At 46.2% G+C, this 23543-nt stretch overlaps 1 protein-coding gene across 3 annotated transcripts in view; it reads right to left on the reverse strand.

Moving 5' to 3' along the window:
* Positions 1-4137: 4137 nt before the first annotated feature.
* Positions 4138-23543, reverse strand: part of FAM149A (family with sequence similarity 149 member A) — a 75708-nt gene continuing 56302 nt past the window's right edge. For all 3 annotated transcript variants that reach the window (XM_081332728.1, XM_081332727.1, XM_081332729.1), the window contains exon 14: positions 4138-6462. In XM_081332728.1, coding sequence (XP_081188854.1) covers positions 6392-6462 — 71 coding nt within the window. In that variant the 3' untranslated portion in view covers positions 4138-6391. The remainder of the gene's footprint in view (positions 6463-23543) is intronic.

A 23543-nucleotide genomic window follows, 5' to 3' on the forward strand; every position in this document is an offset into this window, starting at 1 on the left:
CATTAGGCTCTTCTCCAGTGAGTCCTTCCTTCTCATTAGGTGGCCAAAGTATTTGAGTTTCAACTTCAGGATCTGGCCTTCTAAAGAGCAGTCAGGGTTGATCTCCTCTAGGACTGGATCTCCTCTAGGACTCCTCTAGGTTTGATCGCCTTGCAGTCAAAGGGACTCGCAGGAGTCTTCTCCAGCACCATAGTTCAAAAGCCTCAATTTTTTGGCGCTTAGCCTTTCTTATGGTCCAACTTTCACTGCCATACATTGCAACTGGGAAGACCATAGCCTTGGCTATGTAGTAGTAGATGGTGTATAACCTGGAGATTTGGGTCACTGATACAGTAACAATTATTACAGTATTTTTTTCTATAAATGCCTTTGGAATGCCTTATGAAGGCATTTATTCTACAGACAACTTAAATCTTATCTAAATGTTGTTACCTGCTGCAACTTCTGTTTATTATTTGATTTATATAGCTACTAATTTCACATATGTGACTTTAGGCAATTTATCATTATATATATATATATATATATATATATATATATATATATATATATATATATATATATATATATATGTATGTATGTAGATTTCACAGCTTTCTTTGGAAGACCACATAATAACTGTGACTAGGGGGGCCTTCGCCCAGGTTCGCCTGGTGCGCCAGTTGCGGTCCTATCTAGACCGGGATGCCCTGCGTACGGTCACTCATGCGCTCGTGACCTCTCGTTTAGACTACTGCAATGCTCTCTACATGAGGCTGCCCTTGAGGACCACCCGGAAGCTCCAACTGGTACAGAATGCAGCCGCGAGAGTTGTGTTGGGAGTCTCCCGATACTCCCACGTTACACCTCTGCTCCGTGAGCTGCATTGGCTCCCAGTTGTCTTCCGGGTGAGATTCAAGGTTCTGGTAATGGTTTTCAAGGCCCTACATGGCATGGGTCCGGAGTACCTTAGGGAACACCTGTTGCCAGCGTCAACTTCCCTCTGCCCTGTGCGCTCCCACAGAGAGGGCCTCCTCAGGGTGCCACCGGTCAGAGAATGTCGTCTGGTGGCCCCCAGGGGGAGGTCCTTCTCTGTGGACGCCCTGGATTTATGGAATCGTTTGCCGGTTGAGCTCCGGATGGCGCCCGACCTTCACTCCTTCTGACGCGATCTGAAGACTTATTTGTTCGAACAAGCCGGCCTGGCCTGATGGGGGATGGGTTTGGATTTTATTGTTGTTTTAAATGTATTTTAACCTATTGTTATAACTTGGGCATTTCGTTTAATTCTTTCTTAACTTTTGTATTTTTATATGTTTGCCCTGTTCACTGGCCTGAGTCCTTCGGGAGAAGGGCGGTATACAAATAAAATTATTATTATTATTATTATTATTATTATTATTATTATTATTATTATTATTATTATTATTATTATTAATAATAATAATAATAATGGTAAACTGCCTAAAAAAAGATTTGGCCTGTATTTGGGCCGGCAAGGTGTTCAAAATACTCTCTCTCTCTCTCTCTCTATATATATATATATATATATAGATAGATAGATAGATAGATAGATAGATAGATAGATAGATAGATAGATGTAGATAGAGATAGAGATAGAGATAGATATATAGATATATAGATATATATATATATATGTATGTATGTATTCGGGTCTTTTCCCGTGTAGGATTGAGGGTGTCTTGGCGACACGGGAAAAGACCCGAATACGCCAAGACCTACATACCTATACCCGTGGAAAATATATATATATATATATATATATATATATATATATATATATATATATATATATATATATGTGTGTGTGTGTGTGTGTGTGTGTAAATTTTAAATTGCTAACAAAGAATTAAGGGAGACTGATATGCATTTCAAACTTATTAGTTTTCATCAGTCAGCCATACCCTTCTGAGATTCGAACCTGGGCTGATTGCACATTAGGCAGTTGTTTTCGCCTCTAAGCCACAGGATCTCTCTCGCTTTGTTAGCTGAGAAGCAAGGGGAGATATATGTCAAATGCTTGTTCAGTAGTTTTAGATTACCTTGCTAGGCCCCAAACATGGGACAAATCTTTATTTCCTGTGTCAGCCTAACCTGAAGGCCATCGACAGGCAGTAGTCACACCAGTGACAGCTCATATTTGTGTAAATATGAAATATATATCCATATTTTAATGGTGTCATTTTTATTTATTATGAAATTCTCTGGATACTATCTAACGGTCATTATTTTAAATCAAATTTTTCAAAGAAACACATTGCTTGAGCATAAATCTGGTCTGATTTAAAACCTTGTTGGTGCTGCAATAAAACTGCCTACATGATTCTTGATGATTTATTTATTTATTTAATGGGACTTATATACTGCCCTGTCTCCCGAAGGACTCAGGGCAGCTAACAACAGTAAAATACAAGTAAAAATACAAATATTAAAAATTAAACTATATATATAGCCCCAACTACAACCAATAAAACCTTAAAACCATATTAAAAACCCCTTATCATCAGTCCAGGTTGGCCTGTTGGAAAAGAAATGTCTTAAGGTCACGACGAAAGGACCGGAGGTCTGGGGTCATCCGGAGCTCCAGGGGAAGCTGATTCCACAGGGCAGGTGCCCCCACAGAGAAGTCCCTATCCTTGGGGGTCACCAGCCGACATTGTCTGGCCGACGGCACCCTGAGGAGGCCCTCTCTGTGTGAGTGCACAGGGTGATGGGAAGTCATTCCTGGCAGCAGACGGTCCTGCAGGTATCCCGGGCCTAAGCCATGTAGGGCTTTATAGGTAAGAACCGGCACCTTAAATCTCACCAGGAGGGCAACCAGTAACCAATGCAGCTCACGCAGGAGGGGTGTAATATGGGAGTATCGGAATGCTTCCATCACAACCCGCGCGGCCATATTCTGCACCAGCTGAAGTCTTCGGGTGGTCTTCAAGGGCAGCCCCATGTAGAGAGCATTGCAGTAATCAACACGGGAGGTAACAAGCGCATGAGTGACCATACACAAAGCATCTCGGTCCAGATAGGGGCGCAACTGGCGCACCAGGCGAACCTGGGCAAATGCCCCCTGGCCCCGACTCCTATATGATCTTCTAAACTGAGTCGTGCATCCAGGAGGACGCCTAAGTTGCACGGCCTATCAACGGGAGGTAACACCTCTCCCCCCATAACCAAAGATGGAATATCCTGGACTACACGAGATGCCAATACGTAAAGCCACTCGGTCTTGGCTGGGTTGAGTTGGAGCCTGTTCTTCCCCATCCAGATTCGTACCGCTTCCAGGCAACGGGACATCACATCGAGGGCATCACTGGGTTGGTTCGGGGTAGAGATGAAAAGCTGGGTATCATCAGCATATTGATGATACCTTACCCCGAAACCACGGATGATCTCACCCAGTGGCTTCATGTAGATGTTGAACAGGAGGGGAGAGAGGACCGACCCCTGGGGCACCTTGGGGTTGACCTCTGCCCCCGTCAACACCGTCTGTGAACAGCCCAAGAGGTAGGAGAACCACCGTAGAACGGTGCCTCCCACTCCCAACCCCCCGAGACGTCGCAGCAGGATACCATGGTCAATGGTATCAAAAGCCACTGAGAGATCTAATAGGACCAGGACAGAGTAATAACCCCTATCCCAGGCCCGCCAGAGATCATCCACTAGCGCGACCAATGCCGTTTCCGTGCTGTACCTGGGCCTGAAACCCGATTGGTACAGATCCAGATACTCAGTTTCCTCCAGGACCAGCGGGAGCTGCCGTGCCACCATGCTCTCAACAACCTTTGCAAGAAAGCGAAGGTTGGGGACAGGACGAAAATTATTCAAAATAGCTGGGTCCAAGGCAGGTTTCTTGAGGAGGGGCCTCACCACCGCCTCCTTCAAAGCAGCAGGGAAGAACCCCTCACTCAAAGAAGCATTAATCACTGCCTGGAGCCAGCCTCGTGTGACCTCCCAAGCTGCATAAACCAGCCAGGATGCAATGAGTTCATCATAATTTCCAGGTGCCCACTTTTTCACTGTATCTTATTTTAGTCTCTTGCCACTTCTATAAATTTGCTCTTAAAAGTATATGGGTAAAAGTTTTATGCATTTTTATATGCATTAAAGCTAACATACAGATTTTTTTACAATATGTACAATTTTGGAAGTGCTTTTTATTAATAGATGTATGCATTCATCATGTTATAGTACTTAACATTTTTAAAAAATCAACATATACATAAATTACACATATATATTTGGAAAATAAATTGGGCAAGCTTTCATAAAAATACAAATTCAAGCAATTTTTAAACTTTAACATTTTATATACATTTTCACAGATCCATGTATGTTTAATTGGGCTGCTGACTGAATAGGGAAAAATATTTTATTTTATATTTGACGTTAAAATTTTTAGAAAACAAAAATCTAAAAATTCAGCAATAGGTTCAGTTTGTGATAATCTACCTATTATTCTGCATAAATAAATGCATCTGCATTATTTTCTAACTCTTTTCTTATTAATAATTGGCAATAAGTGAAATTGCTCTGTAAATCATTCTTTTAACAGTCACATGCTGAATAAACAGCAAAAAGGGAATTAGAGATTACATTTTAAAAATGGTAAAGGGAAACTTCTAGAATAGTATATGGTTTGAAGACATTTTATAACTGGCAAACAGATAGGCCAAAACAGTTATAACAAGGGGACTATTCAGCAGAAACAAGAGGTATGGAAGTTTAAATTCTAATTTCTATGTATTTAGGGATTTCTGTTTCCAAATGGTACAACAAAATCTTTCTTAACTAAAACACTGTTCAGGAAAGAATCTTGATACCTTCTGCACTGTCTTAATACTTAACTTACTAATAGAGTTAACATACTAATTATGTTGCAAGATGCTGGTGCAATGATTAGTGTGGTGGTTTAGTAAACATGCATGTGCTCCAGGTAATCTGGAAAGAATCCACGACAAATCGGGCACTCCCAACTTGTAATGATTATCAGGGCTTTGCACCTAACACCTTATGAAACTCCCCAAATCAAATCTTGGAATTGCAATACAGTTACTAAGGGCAGCTACAGAATTCAGAGCTTTAACAAGTGGCTGGTTGGTGCTATGTGGGTGTAAAAGGGCTAAAGCACCTTTTCCTTTCAAATCCAAAGATCCCACATCAATCATCATAACCTTAATTATTATCACAAAATTAAAATCATAACATTTACATGATTAAAAAGTTGTCAATCTGCTGGTCTAAGGATGTACACAATGGGATTATATTAACATACTGAGTTTGGTTTTTATTCTTGTTAATGTGTGCTTTCAGCATGTGTAACCTTTAAGTGCATTTTTATTTTTTATTTTTATTAGATTTGTTCGCTGCCCATCTTGTTTCAAAGCAACTCTGGGTGGCTTATAGCATTAAAAGCATTAAATATTTCTAAAACAATAAAAAAGAAATTTCAATCAAAGATAAAATTATAGTTAAAAGATGGGAAGGGGGGGAACAGGATGCACAGGGGGGAGGCGGGATTGCCTCTTAATTCATCAACCATCTCCATTGTGAGGCTCCCCCATTGGGATCCAACACCTTGAATTGCATCTGGAAGCAAACCAGCAGCCAGTGTAGTTCAGGGAGCAGAGGTGAAACATGGGCCATCCTAGGGGCCCCAAGAACTGCCTGAGCTGCTGCATTCTGCACCAGTTGAAGCTTCTGAATGTCCTTCAAGCACAGCCCCATGCAGAGGGCATTGAATAGTCCAAACATTGAAATGCATTTCAAAATGCAGTTATATTTTCTCTAATCTGTGAGTCTAAAAAGCTATTTAACTGGCCCACAGGCATGTTTCAGGGGATTTTGGAATAAGGAAGCTATGCAACTCCAAAGTCCTTTTTATATAGGAAGCAAGCTAAATTTTACATAAGAATTGCAATACTTTGTGGTGAGGGTCATGTTTTGTTTTATTCTTTGTTTTTAAACAAGTATGTTTTTTTTTATACCAGAAGACTTTTATGAAACACGTTGCAGTGGAATACAGAAATGTTCAACCCTTTCAGGGAAGAAAAAGTAAAGACATTTAAAATGCAGAAGAAAGCAAAAGCCACGACCAGTTACTATGTTCAAAGGTCCTCTGAGAGTCAAAAAAAGAAAGCCTGGTACCTATACATAATTTGGCTTAGCTTAATTGTGAATTGGTCCACATAAGAAAATAAGAACATGAAGACCATTTTCTTATCCAGTTTAGCAGAAATTTATACTTTTAGAAACCAAATGGCACTCCACCTTCAGGCAATATGCAAAGATACTGAACACTCAGAGATAACATTTCAGTATTCCTAAGGATTGCTGAATTATTGAGGATTTTGACTGTGCCAATAATTTTTTCTCCTCTTCTTGCTCCTATATGTCATTAAGCAACTTGAAATCTTCTCCTAGAGAGACATGGATTTTTCTGGAATGACCTGGCATGTAACTGTGAACCTGTAACAAAAAAAGAATCAGACAATAGAGACTTACCGGTAAGTAGATGCAATCCACTGCAACCAGAAAATACAAGCCTGATTTTTTTTTCAGAAGCTTACTTTCTAGTGCTAATTATGTGCTGCAGAGAAGGCCAATTACAACCAGGAAACACAACCAGGTTCTGTAACTATGTGCCGTTAATTCTGTCACCAAGATGTGTAATACAGTGGTATTTGTTTACTGATCATTCATTCAATGACTCTTTGACTACATCAGGGGTAGGCAACCGTGGCTCTTTTATGACTCGTGGACATCAACTCCCAGAATTCCTGAGCAAGCATGGCTCAGCTTGGAAACCTCTCCCTTTTTCCACAGTGTAGCTGGCTCAGGAATTCTGGGAGTTCAATCCATGAGTCATAAAAGAGCCAAAGTTGCCTACCCCTGGACTACACCAAACAAGAGGTATTTATGACTGCTCCTCATGCACACAGCTATCCCAGCAATCCCTCAGTCAGGGATTGGCAACCACATTGCATTTAACAATAGTTGCAGCGTTTTGCAGTCACCTAACCACAATTACCTCTTCATGAATTACTGCCTTGTCATGGCGAAGGGGCTTGCGTAATTCAATGAAGCTATGAGCTATGCTGTGCAGGGCCACCCAAGATGGACAGGTCATAGCAGAGAGTTCTGACAAAATGTAATCCACTGGAGAAGGAAATGGCAACCCATTCCAGTATCTTTGATATGAAAACCCCTTGGACAGTACCAAAAGGCAAAACGATATGACGCTGGAAGATGAGCCCCTCAGGTTGGAAGGCGTCCAATATGCTACTGGGGAAGATCAGAGGGCTAGTACTAGTAGTGGCAGAAAGAATGAAGCGACTGGCCAAAGCTGAAAGGACGCTCGTTCAGCTGTGGATGCATCTGGTGGTGAAAGGAACATCCAATGCTGTAAAGATTTATTCTCTATAGGAACCTGGAATGTAAGATCCATGAATCAAGGCAAGCTGGACATGATCAAACAAGAGATGACAAAACTGAACATCGACATCTTAGGAATCAGCGAACTAAAATGGACAGGAATGGGTGAATTTAATTCAGATGACCATCAGGTATACTACTGCAGGCAAGAATCCCTCAGAAGAAATGGAGTAGCCTTCATACTCAATAAAAGAGTAGGAAAAGCAATACTGGGATACAATCCCCAAAATGACAGAATGATCTCAGTTCGAATCCAAGGCAAACCATTCAATATCACAATAGTCCAAGTCTATGCCCCAACCACTGGTGCTGAAGAGGATGAAATTGACCGGTTCTATGAAGCCCTACAGCACCTTATAGAACTAACACCAAAAATGATGTCCTTATCATCGTCCAGTACGCTCACACAGGGAGGGTCTTCTCAGGGTGCTGCCAGTAAAAGATTGGAATGCTAAAGTAGGAAGCCAAAAGATAACCAGAATAACAGGCAAGTTTGGCCTTGGAGTACAAAAGGAAGCAGGGTACAGGCTGACAGAATTTTGTCAAAAGAATACGATGGACATAGCAAACACTCTTTTTCAACACCCAGGAGATGGCTCTACACATGGACATCAACACAGAAATCAGATTGACTATGTGCTCTGCAGCCAAAGATGGAGAAGCTCTATACAGTCAGTAAAAACAAGACCAGGAGCTGACTGTGGCTCAGACAATGAGCTTCTCATTGCAAAGTTTAGGCTTAAACTGAAGAAAGTAGGGAAAAGCACTAGTCCACTCAGGTATGAACTAAGTCATATCCCTGATGAATACACAGCAGAGGTGACAAATAGATTTAAGGAATTAGATCTGATAGACAGAGTGCCTGAAGTACTATGGACGCAGGTTCACAACATTGTACAAGAGGTAGCAACTAAAACCATCCCAAAGAAAAAGTCTGGATCCATAAAGAGAAGGAAAACAATATTGTTTATTGTTGCTGTTCTTTACATATAATCCCTAGAACAGGACTTTTCAACCAGTGGTACGGGTACCACCTGTGGTACACTGGCACCTGGCAGGTGGTACGTGACTATCCTAGAAAAGTGGTAGCAGGAGAAAGGAATGAGCTGAACCGGTGGCAGTACTGCACAAGCCTGAGCGAGAGATGGCTGGAGCTGCAGGGCTGTTAGGCCTCAGTGGAAGCACCAGGATCAGCGCCAGGCTCCAGCTGGAGCTCAGCGTTGATTCTGGCACTTCTGAGCCCAGAAGAAGTGCCGATCAGCTGGAATGTTACAGCATCCCCAGGGTCTTGTGATTTACATTCAGATGCTTGGCAACTGATTCATATTTATGATGGTCACAGTGTTCCAGGGTCAAGTGAAGTGACCAAAACCTGCTGCAACCACCCAGCAGATGGGGGAAATAAAAACCAAACACCCCACCCCACCCCACCTCCGCTGCCAATCCTGAACAGAAATGTTCACAACAATGAAAACCTTGGACAGGAGGAAGAGCGTCACCAGGTGGGCAGGCAGGTGTCTTGCTCGCCTGTGGCTTGGGGGGGCACTTTTTTCAGTGCCATTGTAACTTCGAACAGTCACTAAGCAAACTGTTGTAAGTTGAGGACTACCTGTACTTCATCACTTTTTTTCCTTTTTTTTCTTTTGGTCATCAAGTTTTTGACACCTTGCTAGGCGACTGGTGGTACTCGGATTTTGCCATATCCTAAAACTGGTACAATGGGTGAAAAGGTTGAAAAGCCCTAGACTAGAAGAATGATATTTCTATCCAAGATCTGTAGTATACAGAAGAAACACTCTGTCTGGTCTCAGCACCCTACTTCAAGGAAACCAACAATTTTTCCAGAATACACATAGCACACCAGTTCCTCTGGGTAGATGAAGTGGCTCTGCAAGTACCTCAACTGATTAGATAGGTTAAATCTAGCACCAAATTGCAGCTGGAAGCATATTAGCAACCAACCCAATGCCTGTATCACAGGTCTAGTGTGTTCCTGGCACAAAGTGCCAGATAATAAATAGATTATTTAACTGCTGCATTTTGCCCGAATTGTACCTTTCAAATGGTCATTATAGACTGCATTGCTGAAGGCCAAACAGGTATTAAATCAGGATAGGAGATATAGCAATAGCACTTAAAATTATATACTGCTCTATAGTGCTTTTACAGCACTCTTTGAGTGGTTTACAAATGTCAGCATATTGCCCCTATCCTGGGCTTTTTTTCTCATTGAACGCTCAGAACGGAGTTCCGGCACCTTTTTTGGATGGAACCTTGTAGGGTAGGCAAGGCGGGTTGTATAACATGTGTTAGTTCCGGCACCTTTTTCTTTTACAAAAAAAGCACTGCCCCTATCAATCTGGACCCTCATTTTAACAACTTTGGAACGATGGAAGGCTGAGTCAAGCTTCAGCCAGTCAGGATTGAACTGGCTATGGGCAGAGTTAGCCTGCAATACTGCATTCTTTAGTAAATGTGTTTTCTGCTATAATCTGAATGGCTACTGAGCTGATAAACTGATTAGCAGCTGATCATTATATTGTATTCAGCTTCTCAAAGTAGGAGTTGGCAGGAGTCTTGGAATGTACTTCATTGAGGTTTCAGTATCTCAACAGAAACTTGAAAACTTATCAACTTCCTTCTCTGTTTCTCATATCACAATCAAGGCAGATTGTTTTGAATTTATTGCTCAAGTTTCCCAGGCCTCAGATATCTGTTTTGTAACTGTTCAGCATTCCTTTTCTTCTTCTCTGAGTCAAACCCCCATTCCATCAAAATATTTCCTTGACTTAGAACTCTCAAGTGCAATATTTCTGGCTACATTAATCAAGAAAGTAGTATCCTGTAATTTCCAACACATCTGAAAGAACCTGACCATTTCACTCAAGCTTTTGGCCAGCATAAAAAGAAAAAGAACAAAGGATGATCTTCCTGCGCCAACTCAGAAAACTCAGACTGCCAAAAGAACTGCTGATACAGTTCTACAAAGAAATTACTGAATCTGTCATTTGCACCTCTATAACTGCTTGGTTTAGCATTGCAACCAAATAAGACAGACACAGACTTCAGTGTATAGTTAGAACTGCAGAAAAAACAATTGCTACCAGCCTACCTTTCATTGAGGACCTGTATACTACATGAGCCAGAAAGAGGACTGTGAAAATATCTACAGACCCCTCATCTCCTGGACATAAACCTCTCCCCCCAAGATGACATGATAGTCATTGCACACCAGAACAGCTAGACACAGGGACAGTTTCCCCCCACCCCCGTTCCATTACTCTCCTAAACAACTAATTACCACAACACTGTCAAATTACCTAGTAGGGTTGTATTACTATTATCCTTCTCATCTTTCCTATTATCATATTATAACTTTGTTGTTTGTTATCTTATGATTTATATTGTTCTATTTAGTATCCGACCCTTCATGGATTACTGCCTTGTCATGGCGAAGGGGCTTGCGTAATTCAATGAAGCTATGAGCTATGCCGTGCAGGGCCACCCAAGACGGAAAAGTCATAGCAGAGAGTTCTGACAAAACGTGATCCACTGGAGAAGGAAATTGCAACCCACTCCAGTATCTTTGCCATGAAAACCCCATGGACAGTACCAAAAGGCAAAATGATATGACGCTGGAAGATGAGCCCCTCAGGTCGGAAGGCGTCCAATATGCTACTGGGGAATAGCAGAGGGCTAGTACTAGTAGCACCAGAAAGAATGAAGTGACTGGGCTAAAGCCAAAAGGACGCTCAGCTGTGGATGTGTCTGGTGGTGAAAGGAAAGTCCGATGCTGTAAAGATTTTTTCTCCATAGGAACCTGGAATGTAAGATCCATGAATCAAGGCAAGCTGGACGTGATCAAACAAGAGATGACAAGACTGAACATCGACATCTTAGGTATCAGCGAACTAAAATGGAGAGTAATGGGTGAATTTAATTCAGATGACTATCAGGTATACTACTGCAGGCAAGAATCCCTCAGAAGAAATGGAGTAGCCTTCATAGTCAATAAAAGAATAGGAAAAGCAATACTGGGATACAATCCTCAAAATGACAGAATGATCTCAGTTCGAATCCAAGGCAAACCATTCAATATCACAGTAGTACAAGTCTATGCCCCAACCAACAGTGCTGAAGAGGATGAAATTGACCGGTTCTATGAAGCCCTACAGCACCTTATAGAACTAACACCAAAAATGATGTTCTTATCATCATGGGGGACTGGAATGCTAAAGTGGGAAGCCAAAAGATAACCGGAATAACAGGCAAGTTTGGCTTTGGAGTACAAAATGAAGCAGGGCACAGGCTGATAGAATTTTGTCAAGAGAATACGATGGTGATAGCAAACACTCTTTTCCAACAACCCAAGAGACGGCTCTACACATGGACATCACCAGACGGTCAACACAGAAATCAGATTGACTATATGCTCTACAGTCAAAGATGGAGAAGCTCTATACAGTCAGTAAAAACAAGACCAGGAGCTGACTGTGGCTCAGACCATGAGCTTCTCATTGCAAAGTTTAGGCTTAAACTGAAGAAAGTAGAGAAAAGCACTAGGCCACTCAGGTATGAATTAAATCATATCCCTGTTGAATATACAGTAGAGGTGACAAATAGATTTAAGGAATTAGATCTGATAGACAGAGTGCCTGAAGAACTATGGACAGAGGTTCACAACATTGTACAAGAGGTAGCAACCAAAACCATCCCAAAGAAAAAGAAATGCAAAAAAGCAAAATGCTTTCTTAAATGAACAGTGCAAAGAAATAGAAGAAAACAATAGAATAGGGAGGACCAGAGATCTTTTCAAGAAAATTGGAGAGATGAAGGGAACGTTTAATGCAAAAATGGGCATGATAAAGGACCAAAATGGCAGGGACCTAACAGGCAGAAGAGATTAAGAAGAGGTGGCAAAGAAGAACTATACAAGAATGAGCTTAACGTCCCTGATAATCACAATGAGGTGGTCACTGACCTCGAGCCAGGCATCCTAGAATGTGAAGTGAAGTGGGCCTTAGAAAAGCTGAGCAACAACAAAGCTAGTGCAGGTGACAGTATTCCAGCTGAGCTAATTCAAAATCTTAAAAGACGATGCAGTAAAAGTGCTACACTCAATTTGCCAGCAAATTTGGAAAACTCAACAGTGGCCACAGGATTGGAAAAGATCAGTTTACATTCCAATTCCAAAGAAAGGCAGTGCCAAAGAATGTTCAAACTATCGCACCATTGCACTCATTTCTCATGCTAGTAAAGTTATGCTTAAAATCCTACAAGCTAGACTCCAGCAGTATGTGGATCGAGAACTACCAGAAGTACAGGCAGGATTTTGAAGAGGTAGAGGAACTAGAGATCAAATTGCCAACATACGCTGTATCATGGAGAAAGCTAGAGAGTTCCAGAAAAACATCTACTTCTGCTTCATTGACTATGCTAAAGCCTTTGATTGTGTGGATCATAACAAACTCTGGCAAGTTCTTAAAGAGATGGGCATACCAGACCATCTTATTTGTCTCTTGAGAAACCTACATGCGGGTCAAGAAGCAACAGTGAGAACTGGACACGGAACCACTGATTGGTTCAAAATTGGGAAAGGAGTCCGGCAAGGCTGTATACTGTCACCCTGCCTATTTAACTTATATGCAGAGCACATGATGAGAAAGGCAGGGCTAGATGAATCAAAAGTTGGGATTAAGATTGCCGGAAGAAATATCAACAACCTAAAATATGCAGATGATACCACTCTAATGGCAGAAAGTGAAGAAGAACTAAAGAGCCTCTTGTTGCGAGTGAAGAAGGAGAGTGCAAAACTTGGGTTGAAACTTAACATTAAGAAAACCAAGATCATGGCATCCGGCCCTTTCAATTCCTGGCAAATAGATGGGGAAGAAATGGAGGTAGTGACAGATTTTATTTTCCTGGGCTTCAAGATCACTGCAGATGGGGACTGTAGCCAAGAAATTAAAAGACGCTTGCTCCTCGGGAGGAAATCCATGACAAACCTAGACAGCACACTAAAAAGCAGAGACATTACCCTGTCAACAAAAGTGTGTATAGTCAAGTGCTTTGATTACTAAGCAGGCGAGACAGCGAGTTAACAATCAGCTCTTTTATTTAGAACCAGGCAAAGAACAAGGGAACAAGACTTCTATTTATACTGACAGCTGCCGGCGGCTTGACCAATCAGGGGTGAGTCTGTTCCCGCGCCGTAGTCTCCGCCAATCGGGGCCGTCCGGTTTTGACAGCTCGGAGCTGTCATCTGTAGCGCGTGTTGAACTGTCAATTGTTGGCGCTTGCGCGGTTTCGCCCGGCAGCTTTTGACAGCTGTCAAAAGCTGCCGCGGTTTTACCTCAGCCCTGTAACTTCTGTTTAACTCAATATAATAACAATTAGTAAATACACAACACCCCTTCCCCCTCCCTCTGATTGAGTTGATTTTACCCCAACTGTTTCTTTTTTTGGGTTTCCCCATTCGTAGTCTTTTAGGTAGGTGGGAGGTTTCTTTAGTCTCTCGGAGCGCCGGGGGGTTGTCTCGGTTGGATGTTCCGTTTCTCCTGGGGCTTCTCGGGTTGGCTCCGGGGGCAGGGGGTTTGGCTCCGCCGGTTCCGCGTTGATTGGGGCGGGGTGTTGAAATGGTATGTTCCGATCGGGGGAGCTTTGTCGTGCCAATCTTTGCGGCGGTGCTTCTGTCAACGTTTCGTCGTCACCCCTTCCCCCTATGTTTTGAGGACTGCGTTGGCGGAGTTGGTCTATGTGTCTGCGGATATGTATATTTTGTCCAATGTCAATGATGTATGACAAGGGGCCTGTTTGTTCGATGACTACCCCTTGTGTCCATTTGTTCCCTCCCCCATAGTTTCTAGCCCAGACAGCTTGCCCTGTGTTGAGAGTTCTATGTTGGAGGGGTGGCTCTGGGTCTGGAGGGGATCTGTCTGGGTGGAGACGGTCCAGTCTGGTGGTTAATCTTTTGCCCCAGCGAAGCTCTGCTGGGGACTTCCCGGTAGTTGTGCAAGTTGTGGTGTGTTGGGACAAAAGAAATTGTGCCAGTCTTTGGTGCCAGTTGCCGGAGATGATCTTGCACAGTGCCTCCTTGGTTGATTTTACCATCACCTCTGCCAAGCCATTCGTTGATGGGTGAAATGGAGCCGTGGTGGTGTGCCTAATAGAGTTCGCCGTTGTGAAACTCTGGAATTCGTAGGAGGTAAATTGGGGGCCGTTATCGGAAACTATAACATCAGGGAGCCCATGTGTGGCGAATAATCCCCTTAAAACTTGTATTGTGGCTGAGGAAGTTGTGCTGGCTACTGGCGCCACCTCTAGCCATTTTGAAAAGCTGTCTACGACAATTAGGAATGATTGTCCCTGGAATGGACCTGCATAATCTATGTGAATGCGAGACCAGGGTGTCTTTGTAGTTTCCCATCTATGTATGGGAGCCTGTGGCTGGGCGGCTCTAACTAGCTGGCAGGAATAGCAGCCGGCTACGTGTGTTTCAATGTGTTTGTCTAAACCAGGCCACCAGACATAGCTTCTGGCCAGAGCCTTCATTTTGACGGTGCCCGGGTGCCCTTCGTGGAGGCTCTCTAGCACTTTGAGTCTGTGTTTGTCAGGGATGATTACCCTGCTGCCCCATAAGAGACATCCCTGATGGGTGGATAATTCCTTCCGTCTTAAGATGTAAGGTTGGAATTGTGGGTCCTGGGGTGAGTATTGCCAGCCCGTCGTGACATAGCCTAGGACTCTGCCTAGGATTTTGTCCGCAGCGGTAGCTGCGGAGATATCTTTGACAGACAATGGGCATTCTGGCAGCTCTGAGATAGCCAGTATTCTTCCAGCTGGTGCTGGGTCTGGGTCAACTATTGGTTGGGGCAGTCTGCTCAGGCCATCCGCATGGCCCATGGTTTTCCCTGGCCTGAATTCTAATTTGTATGAATAGGCTGATAGAAAGGTAGACCATCTTAGGATGAGGGGAGATAATATTTGTGGTGTTAGCCTGTTTACTGTAAAAAGTCCTAACAGGGGCTTATGATCTGTAAAAATAGTAAATGGTCGGCCATACAGGTAATCATGAAATTTTTTTACGCTAGCCACTATAGCTAAAGCCTCTTTATTGATTTGAGCGTAATTACGCTCAGGTTTTGACAGCGTTCTAGAATAGAACGCTACAGGGGTCTGTGTTCCTTCTTTAGTTAAATGGCTTAGGACCGCTCCGATGCCGTACGGGGAGGCATCGCAGGCTAGACATAAGGGCAGCTGATCGTTAAACAGGGCTACTGTTGTGCTGCTGGAGAGTAAGTTTTTTAGTAGGTTAAAACTTTTATCATGCTCAGGGGTCCACGTCCAGGTTTTGCCCTTGTCTAATAATCTATGTAAGGGTTCTGCAATGGAGGCTTTATGCGGTAGGAAGGTGTGATAAAAGTTAACTAAACCTAAGAAAGCCTGAAGTTCTTGTTTGTTTTTGGGGGTTGGTGCTGTTTTAATAGCTTTAATTTTTGTGTCCGTGGGGTGAATTCCCTTAGCGTCTATTTTAAAACCTAAGAATTCTGTTGAGGGCACCCCGATGGAGCATTTGTCTCTTTTTAATTTGAGACCAGCCTTCCTGAACCTTAGGAGCACCTTAGTTAGTTTGTCAGCTAGGTCTTTTTCTGATTCCCCTGCAATTAGGACGTCGTCAAAATATGGGCAGACCCCGGGAATCCCTTTAAGTGTTTTCTCCATGATTTCCTGGAAGATTCCCGGGGCTGCAGAGATGCCAAATTGAAGGCGGTTAATTTTGAATGCTCCCTTGTGGGTGACTATTGTTTGAGCCAAAGCGGTGTCAGGGGTGACAGGCAGCTGTAAATACGCCTGCGCCAAGTCTAACTTGGCAAATATGGCGCCTGACTTAATGGCCACGAGGATGTCTTTGACAGCCGGGACCGGGTAGGCATGTGCATTTAATGCGAGGTTGAGGGTCGCTTTATAGTCGGCACATAATCTTATTTGGCCGTTTGGCTTAACTGGGGTCACTATGGGTGTTTCCCACTCGGCCCCTTCTACCGGTTCGAGGACCCCTAAGTTTGTTAATCTGTCAAGCTCCGCTTCTATTTTTTCCCTCAAGGCGAAGGGAACCCTTCTGGCCTTGATTCTGACAGGCATCACATTTGGGTTCAGTTTTAGTGATACGGGCGGTCCCGTGTATTTCCCTAGTGAGCTGTCAAAAACGTCCGCGAATTGAAGGCAGACGGATTCCAAATTTGACAGCTGAATGGCGTTGACACCTGTCAACGCTATTCCTAGTGCCTCAAACCAGTCTAATCCTAGCAGGCTGATTCTGTTTTCTTGGGTCACAAGAATAGGGAGGGATCCTTTAAATTTCTTGAACTCTACGGGGACGGAAGCTTTTCCCCGGAGTTTAATGGGCGTTTTCTGGAAGTCAGCTAGGCGGAGTTTGGTGGGTCTAAGGGCGGGCCTTTTCCTACTTCGGTTACAAATGTCCCTGTAAGTTTGCCATGAGATTAGTGAGACGGAGGACCCAGAGTCCACTTCCATCTCACAGGGAATTCCCTGAATCCGAACGTCCACCTTGATTTTGGGCTTAAGAGTGCTGTGGACCGTATGTTTCTCCGCCCTCCCCCTTACATTAAGCACTAGGGTTCTGGGACTCTGCCTGGCTCTGAGTGTATGTGGGGTCATACCTTCGGCTGTCACCTCCAGGTCGTGCAGGTTTTCCCGGCTCCGGCTGCGGCACACGGCTTTGAGGTGGCCTGTCTTCCCGCACCCATGGCATTTGGCACTGCGGAACCGGCACGTTGCTCTAGGGTGGCTTCCACCGCAGCTGGCACACTTCGCCCTGTTTGTCGGGAAGTTGGGCCCCCTCTGGTTGTTGGCAGGCCCCGCTCTGTAGTTGCGTTGCAGCCTCAGTTTCTCGAACCGCCGTTGTACCGCGTCTATGTCTGTGGGGCCGTCGTCGTCCTCGGAACCGCTGGCCCTGCCGTCTTCCTGGTGCACGGACCCCCTGGGTCCGCTGTCAGGTACCCGTCGGTCGTCTCCGTGGCAGTCTTCGTATGCGATGACTTCTCTGGCCACATCGGTCATTGTCATTTCAGGCTTGGCGATCAGCTTCTTTCTCAGCCATTCGTCCTTGAGCCCTATGACAATCTGGTCCCGGATTCGGTCTTCTAAATCCGGGAACCGGCACCGACGTGCGGCGTGCCTGACCCGGGTTATAAAGTCATTTGCTGGCTCGTCAGGAAGCTGGAGTTTCCGAGCGAAGTTCACTCTCCAGTAGAGTTCTGACTTGAGGGGCATGAAGTATTTACTCAGCCCCTCGGTGAGGTCTGCGTAGGAGATGGTGGCGACCGGCTCCGGGGTGAAGATTTAATTTAATTTAATTTATTATCATTTCTATACCGCCCTTCTCCCGAAGGACTCAGGGCGGTGTACAGGGCAAGAATAAAACACAGAAATTTACAAAAATTAAAAGATAATTAAATGCATGCCCGATTAAAATACAATTGATACATAGTAAAAAACCCCAATAAGAATGATAAAAAACCCCACCAATCCCCCCTCAGGCCAGGCCGGCTTGCTCGAACAAGTATGTTTTCAGATCGCGGCGAAAGGAGCGCAGATCGGGCGCCGTCCGGAGCTCAACCGGTAACTGGTTCCATAGCTCCGGGGCGCCCACAGAGAAGGATCTCCCCCTGGGGGCCACCAGACGGCATTCTCTGACCGGTGGCACCCTGAGGAGGCCCTCTCTGTGGGAACGCACAGGGCGCAGGGAGCTTGATGCCGGCAGCAGATGTTCCCTGAGGTACTCCGGCCCCATGCCATGGAGGGCTTTGAACACCATTACTAGCACCTTGAATCTCACCCGGAAGACAACTGGCAACCAATGCAGCTCACGGAGCAGAGGTGTCACGTGGGAGTATCGGGAAACTCCCAACACAACTCTCGCGGCTGCATTCTGTACCAGTTGGAGCCTCCGGGTGGTCCTCAAGGGAAGCCCCATGTAGAGAGCGTTGCAGTAGTCTAGACGAGAGGTCACGAGCACGTGAGTGACCGTGCATAAATCATCCCGGCTTAGATAGGGCCGCAACTGGCGCACCAGGCGAACCTGGGCGAAAGCCCCCCTAGTCACGGCCACCATGTGATCTTCCAAGGTAAGCCACGAATCTAGGAGGACTCCCAAGTTGCGAGCCCTATCTACGGGGGGTAATAATTCACCCCCCATAGAAAGAGATGGAATATCCGAATAGACCCGGGATGAAGGTATGCAAAGCCACTCGGTCTTGTCGGGGTTGAGTTGAAGTCTGTTCCTCCCCATCCAGACCCGAACCGCCTCCAGGCAACGGGACATCACGTTGAGGGCATCACTGGGGTGGTTTGGGGTAGAAAGGAAAAGCTGGGTATCATCAGCGTACTGATGATACCCAACTCCAAAGCCACGAATGATCTCACCCAGCGGTTTCATATAGATGTTGAACAGGAGAGGCGAGAGGACCGACCCCTGAGGAACTCCACAAACGAGAGACCTCGCGGTCGACCTCTGCCCTCCTGTCAACACCGACTGCGAGCGTCCCTGGAGATAGGAGGAGAACCACTGTAAAACCGTGCCTCCCACTCCCAATCCCCTGAGACGCCACAGCAGGATACCATGGTCGATGGTATCGAAAGCCGCTGAGAGGTCCAATAGGACTAGAACAGAGGAATGACCCCTGTCCCGAGCCCTCCAGAGATCATTCACCAGCGCGACCAATGCCGTCTCCGTGCTGTGCCCGGGCCTGAAACCCGATTGGTACGGGTCTAGATAATCCGCTTCATCCAGGACCAAAGGGAGCTGATGCGCCACCACACTCTCAACAACCTTCGCAAGAAAGCGAAGGTTGGAGACCGGACGAAAGTTGTTCAATACAGATGGGTCCAAGGCAGGCTTCTTGAGGAGGGGCCTCACCACCGCCTCTTTCAAGACGGCAGGGAAGCTACCCTCACTCAAAGAAGCTGATATAACTGCCTGGAACCAGCTGCGTGTCCTCTCCCGGGCTGCATAAATCAGCCAGGAAGGGCACGGGTCCAATAAACATGTGGTGGAGCTCAGTCTCCCCATAATCCTGTCCACTTCCTCCGGAGTCACAGAATCAAACTCTTCCCAAGTGATATCGACAAGACCACCCGCGTCCTGATCGCCAGACTCTGCCCAGTCGGAGTCCAGACCGGTCCGAATCCGAGTGATTTTGTCCGACAGATAATTGTTAAACTCCTCGGCACGACCCTGCAAGGGTTCCTCCCTCACCTCCTGATTAAGGAGGGAGCGAGTCACCCTAAACAGAGCGGCCGGGCGATTATCTGCGGACGCGATAAGGGTAGCGAAGTGATTAGACCTCGCCACCCTTATCGCAGCGAGATAAGACCTAATATGGGTTCTTAGTCGCAATCGGTCGGATTCGGATCAGCTGGACCTCCAACCGCTCTCTAGGCCCCGTCTCCGGCGCTTCATCTCCCGGAGCTCCGCGGAGAACCATGGAGCTCGACGGGATCTGCATCGGGTCAGGGGCCGCAAGGGTACAACTCGGTCAAGAGCCTCAGTGGCTGCCCTTTCCCAAGCTTCCACTAAGGCATCTGCCGAGCTGTGAGTGGGGGAGGCAGGTGGGGACCCCAGCGCTGCCTGGAATCTCGCGGAATCCATTAAGCGTCTGGGGCGGTACCATCTAACTGGTTCCACACACCCACGGCGGTGGGTGGCAAAACGGAAGACCAGCCGCAGGAGATGATGATCGGTCCATGACAGGGGCATAATAATTGGGGAGCCCCCACCAAGATCATCTAACCACCGCCCAGATAAGAAAACTAGGTCAAGGGTGTGGCCTCCCTCATGAGTCGGTCCTGAAATTACTTGCGTCAGGTCCATGGCCGTCATGGAAGCCATGAACTCCCGAGCCAACTCAGATGATCCTCCCAGAGATGGTAGATTGAAGTCCCCCAAAACTATAAGTTTCGGGAACTCAACCACCAACCCAGAGAGGACATCGAGAAGCTCAGGCAGGGCTGCTGCTGCGTGACTAGGCGAAAGGTACACCAGCAGCAAGCCCAACTGCGCACCAGGGCCGCATCTCAAGAAGAGAGACTCACACCCGACTATCTGCGGAACGGTGGCCTCCCGCGGAGCTAAGGTCTCCCTCATAACAACAGCCACTCCCCCACCCCTACCCTGAGCCCGAGGCCGGTGTAGCACCCGGAAACCTGGTGGGCAGAGATCAGCCAGAGGAATACCGCCCTCTGGGCCCAACCAAGTCTCCGTGATGCAAGCCAGGTCCGCCTGCTCACCCTCGACCAAGTCACGGATGAGAGGAGCTTTATTAACGACAGACCTGGCATTCAGGTACACCAGCCGGAGCTCAGGAGGCTGCACATCCTCACTCCCGGGACCTCGGGGTAGAACAAGAGGGTCGGAACGCCTCACCGCTTGCAAGTAGCGGAGAGGCCTTCCCTGAGGTCGATACGGCCCTCTGTTCCTGCACCTGCTGCCGTTCCCTAACGTCGTGGGAATAGGCATTCCCACGACTTGCCCTGGAGCCCCGGGGGCGACCGACCTCCGCTCCTCCCCTCCGCGATCAATCCCGGCCCTGGCCTGAACAGTGGTTTCTGGACTGCCCCCCATATCCGAACAACCAAAAGAAGTTCCCACCCCCCTCCCTAACCTCCTAAAAAATTTAACCAAAAAACTAACCAGGGGCCTCCTATTTGGCTTATATCGGAGGCCCCTACCCATGCCCAGCCATCTCTCAGGGTCCCAACACTCGGGCCCTTCATCAAGAGGAGGTGTAAAAAGTAAGGCGGGTCGCTCCCAGGATGGGGGGGCCCCCCTGAGAGCGTATAAAGTCGTGCTCGAATAAGTCAGACGCATGATCTTAACAAGTCCGATAAAAAAAACAGCAAGGCAGACCAGATCAACTCAACATGGGAGGATCTCAAAATAAATAAATCGAAGGCAAGTGACCAGAGAGCCAACCCAGCTCCACTGCCACTGGAGCTGGGAAATCCCGGGATAGATCGAATCCCGCCCTCTCACGGCGGTCAAAGCCGGGGGGCAACCTGGTACATACAAACCGGGGGAGCAATACCCCCCAGAGCTCTCACCTCTGGGAGGCAGCAGATGTAAAAACTTAACCACTCTCCCACAGTGGTTACAACCCGGGCCTTCTATTATAGGGGAGGGGGGAGAAGGGGAGGGAGTTAGAGCAAAGAATCTATGAAATACATCAGGATTAATAAGCCGGCATGGTCACAAAATGGTAGGAGAGATTCTGGTTACATAAGTCACTTCCATGTTGCAAAAAAGACTGGATGATAGTCAGTCAAGAAGGGAAACCACAACATGGTCCAATGATTTTCTGGCGGCGCAGAGATTAAGTTTTGCCTCACAAATGTCCGAGGCAACAGCGTCCGCGTTCCACCACCAGGCCAGGTCACCATATCAGAGAGGCCCACTCCCTTCACCGTCAGCCATCTCGGAAACCAGCTAAACGACGTCTCCACCACTCCAGCATTTTCGCGCCCCCGCCGCTCCAAGCCGCGATTCATAGTCATTCCAGCAACACGCGGCTGGAAGATCCCCACAGCGGCATCATAAACGGCGGGGCCGCTGAGCCAGAGGAGGGCAGCTGCCTTGGCCCGGTCATCCGTGATCTTCTTGACTACCAGGTATCCTTCTACCTGGCCCAGGTGAGATTCCCAGCCTTCAGGGTGGCGGGTATTGAATTCTCGGATGTGGCCGTGGTTCGTCATGCTGTCTATGCTTATGGGTGCCTCTGCTTGCGTTGAGTGGAAGTTCGGCTTTCCAGTGACTTAGCAAGTGACCAGCTCGGCTAAGGGGAAAAATCTCTTCTCCCCTTAGGTAGTGACTTCAGCTTAGGCAAGCAGGCATCCCATCCTCGTCGCCAGTGCTTTGATTACTAAGCAGGCGAGACAGCGAGTTAACAATCAGCTCTTTTATTTAGAACCAGGCAAAGAACAAGGGAACAAGACTTCTATTTATACTGACAGCTGCCGGCGGCTTGACCAATCAGGGGTGAGTCTGTTCCCGCGCTGTAGTCTCCGCCAATCGGGGCCGTCCGGTTTTGACAGCTCGGAGCTGTCATCTGTAGCGCGTGTTGAACTGTCAATTGTTGGCGCTTGCGCGGTTTCGCCCGGCAGCTTTTGACAGCTGTCAAAAGCTGCCGCGGTTTTACCTCAGCCCTGTAACTTCTGTTTAACTCAATATAATAACAATTAGTAAATACACAACATCAAGGCTATGGTCTTCCCAGTTGCAATGTATGGCAGTGAAAGTTGGACCATAAGAAAGGCTGAGCGCCAAAGAATTGAGGCCTTTGAGCTATGGTGCTGGAGAAGACTCCTGAGAGTCCCTTGGACTGCAAGGTGATCAAACCAGTCAGTCCTAGAGGAGATCAACCCTGACTGCTCTTTAGAAGGCCAGATCCTAAAGCTAAAACTCAAATACTTTGGCCACCTAATGAAAAGGAAAGACTCACTGGAGAAGAGCCTAATGCTGGGAAAGATTGAGGGCAAGAGAAGAATGGGACGACAGAGAATGAGGTGGCTGGATGGAGTCACTGAAGCAGTAGGCGTGAGCTTAAATGGACTCCAGAAGATGGTAGAGGACAGGAAGGCCTGGAGGAACATTGTCCATGGGGTCGCGAAGGGTCAGACACGACTTCGCAGCTAACAACAACAACATTTAGTATCCTAGTATGATTTATGTTGATTGCTTATTTAATATTTTATAACTATTAGTCAGTGTTGTTTCTTATGATTTATGATGAATGTATTTTATGATGATTATGATCATTTAACCCTTGTTGCTTGTATGTACACTGAGAGCTTATGCACCGGAGACAAATCCTTGTGTGTTCAATCACACTTGTCCAATAAAGTCTTCTATTCTATTCTATATGAAACCAGGATTGCTTTGGCCATCGTAGAAGATTACCTACACAAGAAATGAATGTGGAATACAGAAACATTATTTTACTGGACTGCTTAGGAGGGCTGGGCCTTTTGGCCCTATTCTATCTACTATATTTACTGTCGCAGGACTGTGATAGGAGATGACTTCTGATGTTGAAGTGCTG

The sequence above is a fragment of the Vipera berus genome (assembly GCF_964194415.1).
Source record: "Vipera berus genome assembly, chromosome: 7".
Lineage (NCBI taxonomy): Eukaryota > Metazoa > Chordata > Lepidosauria > Squamata > Viperidae > Vipera > Vipera berus.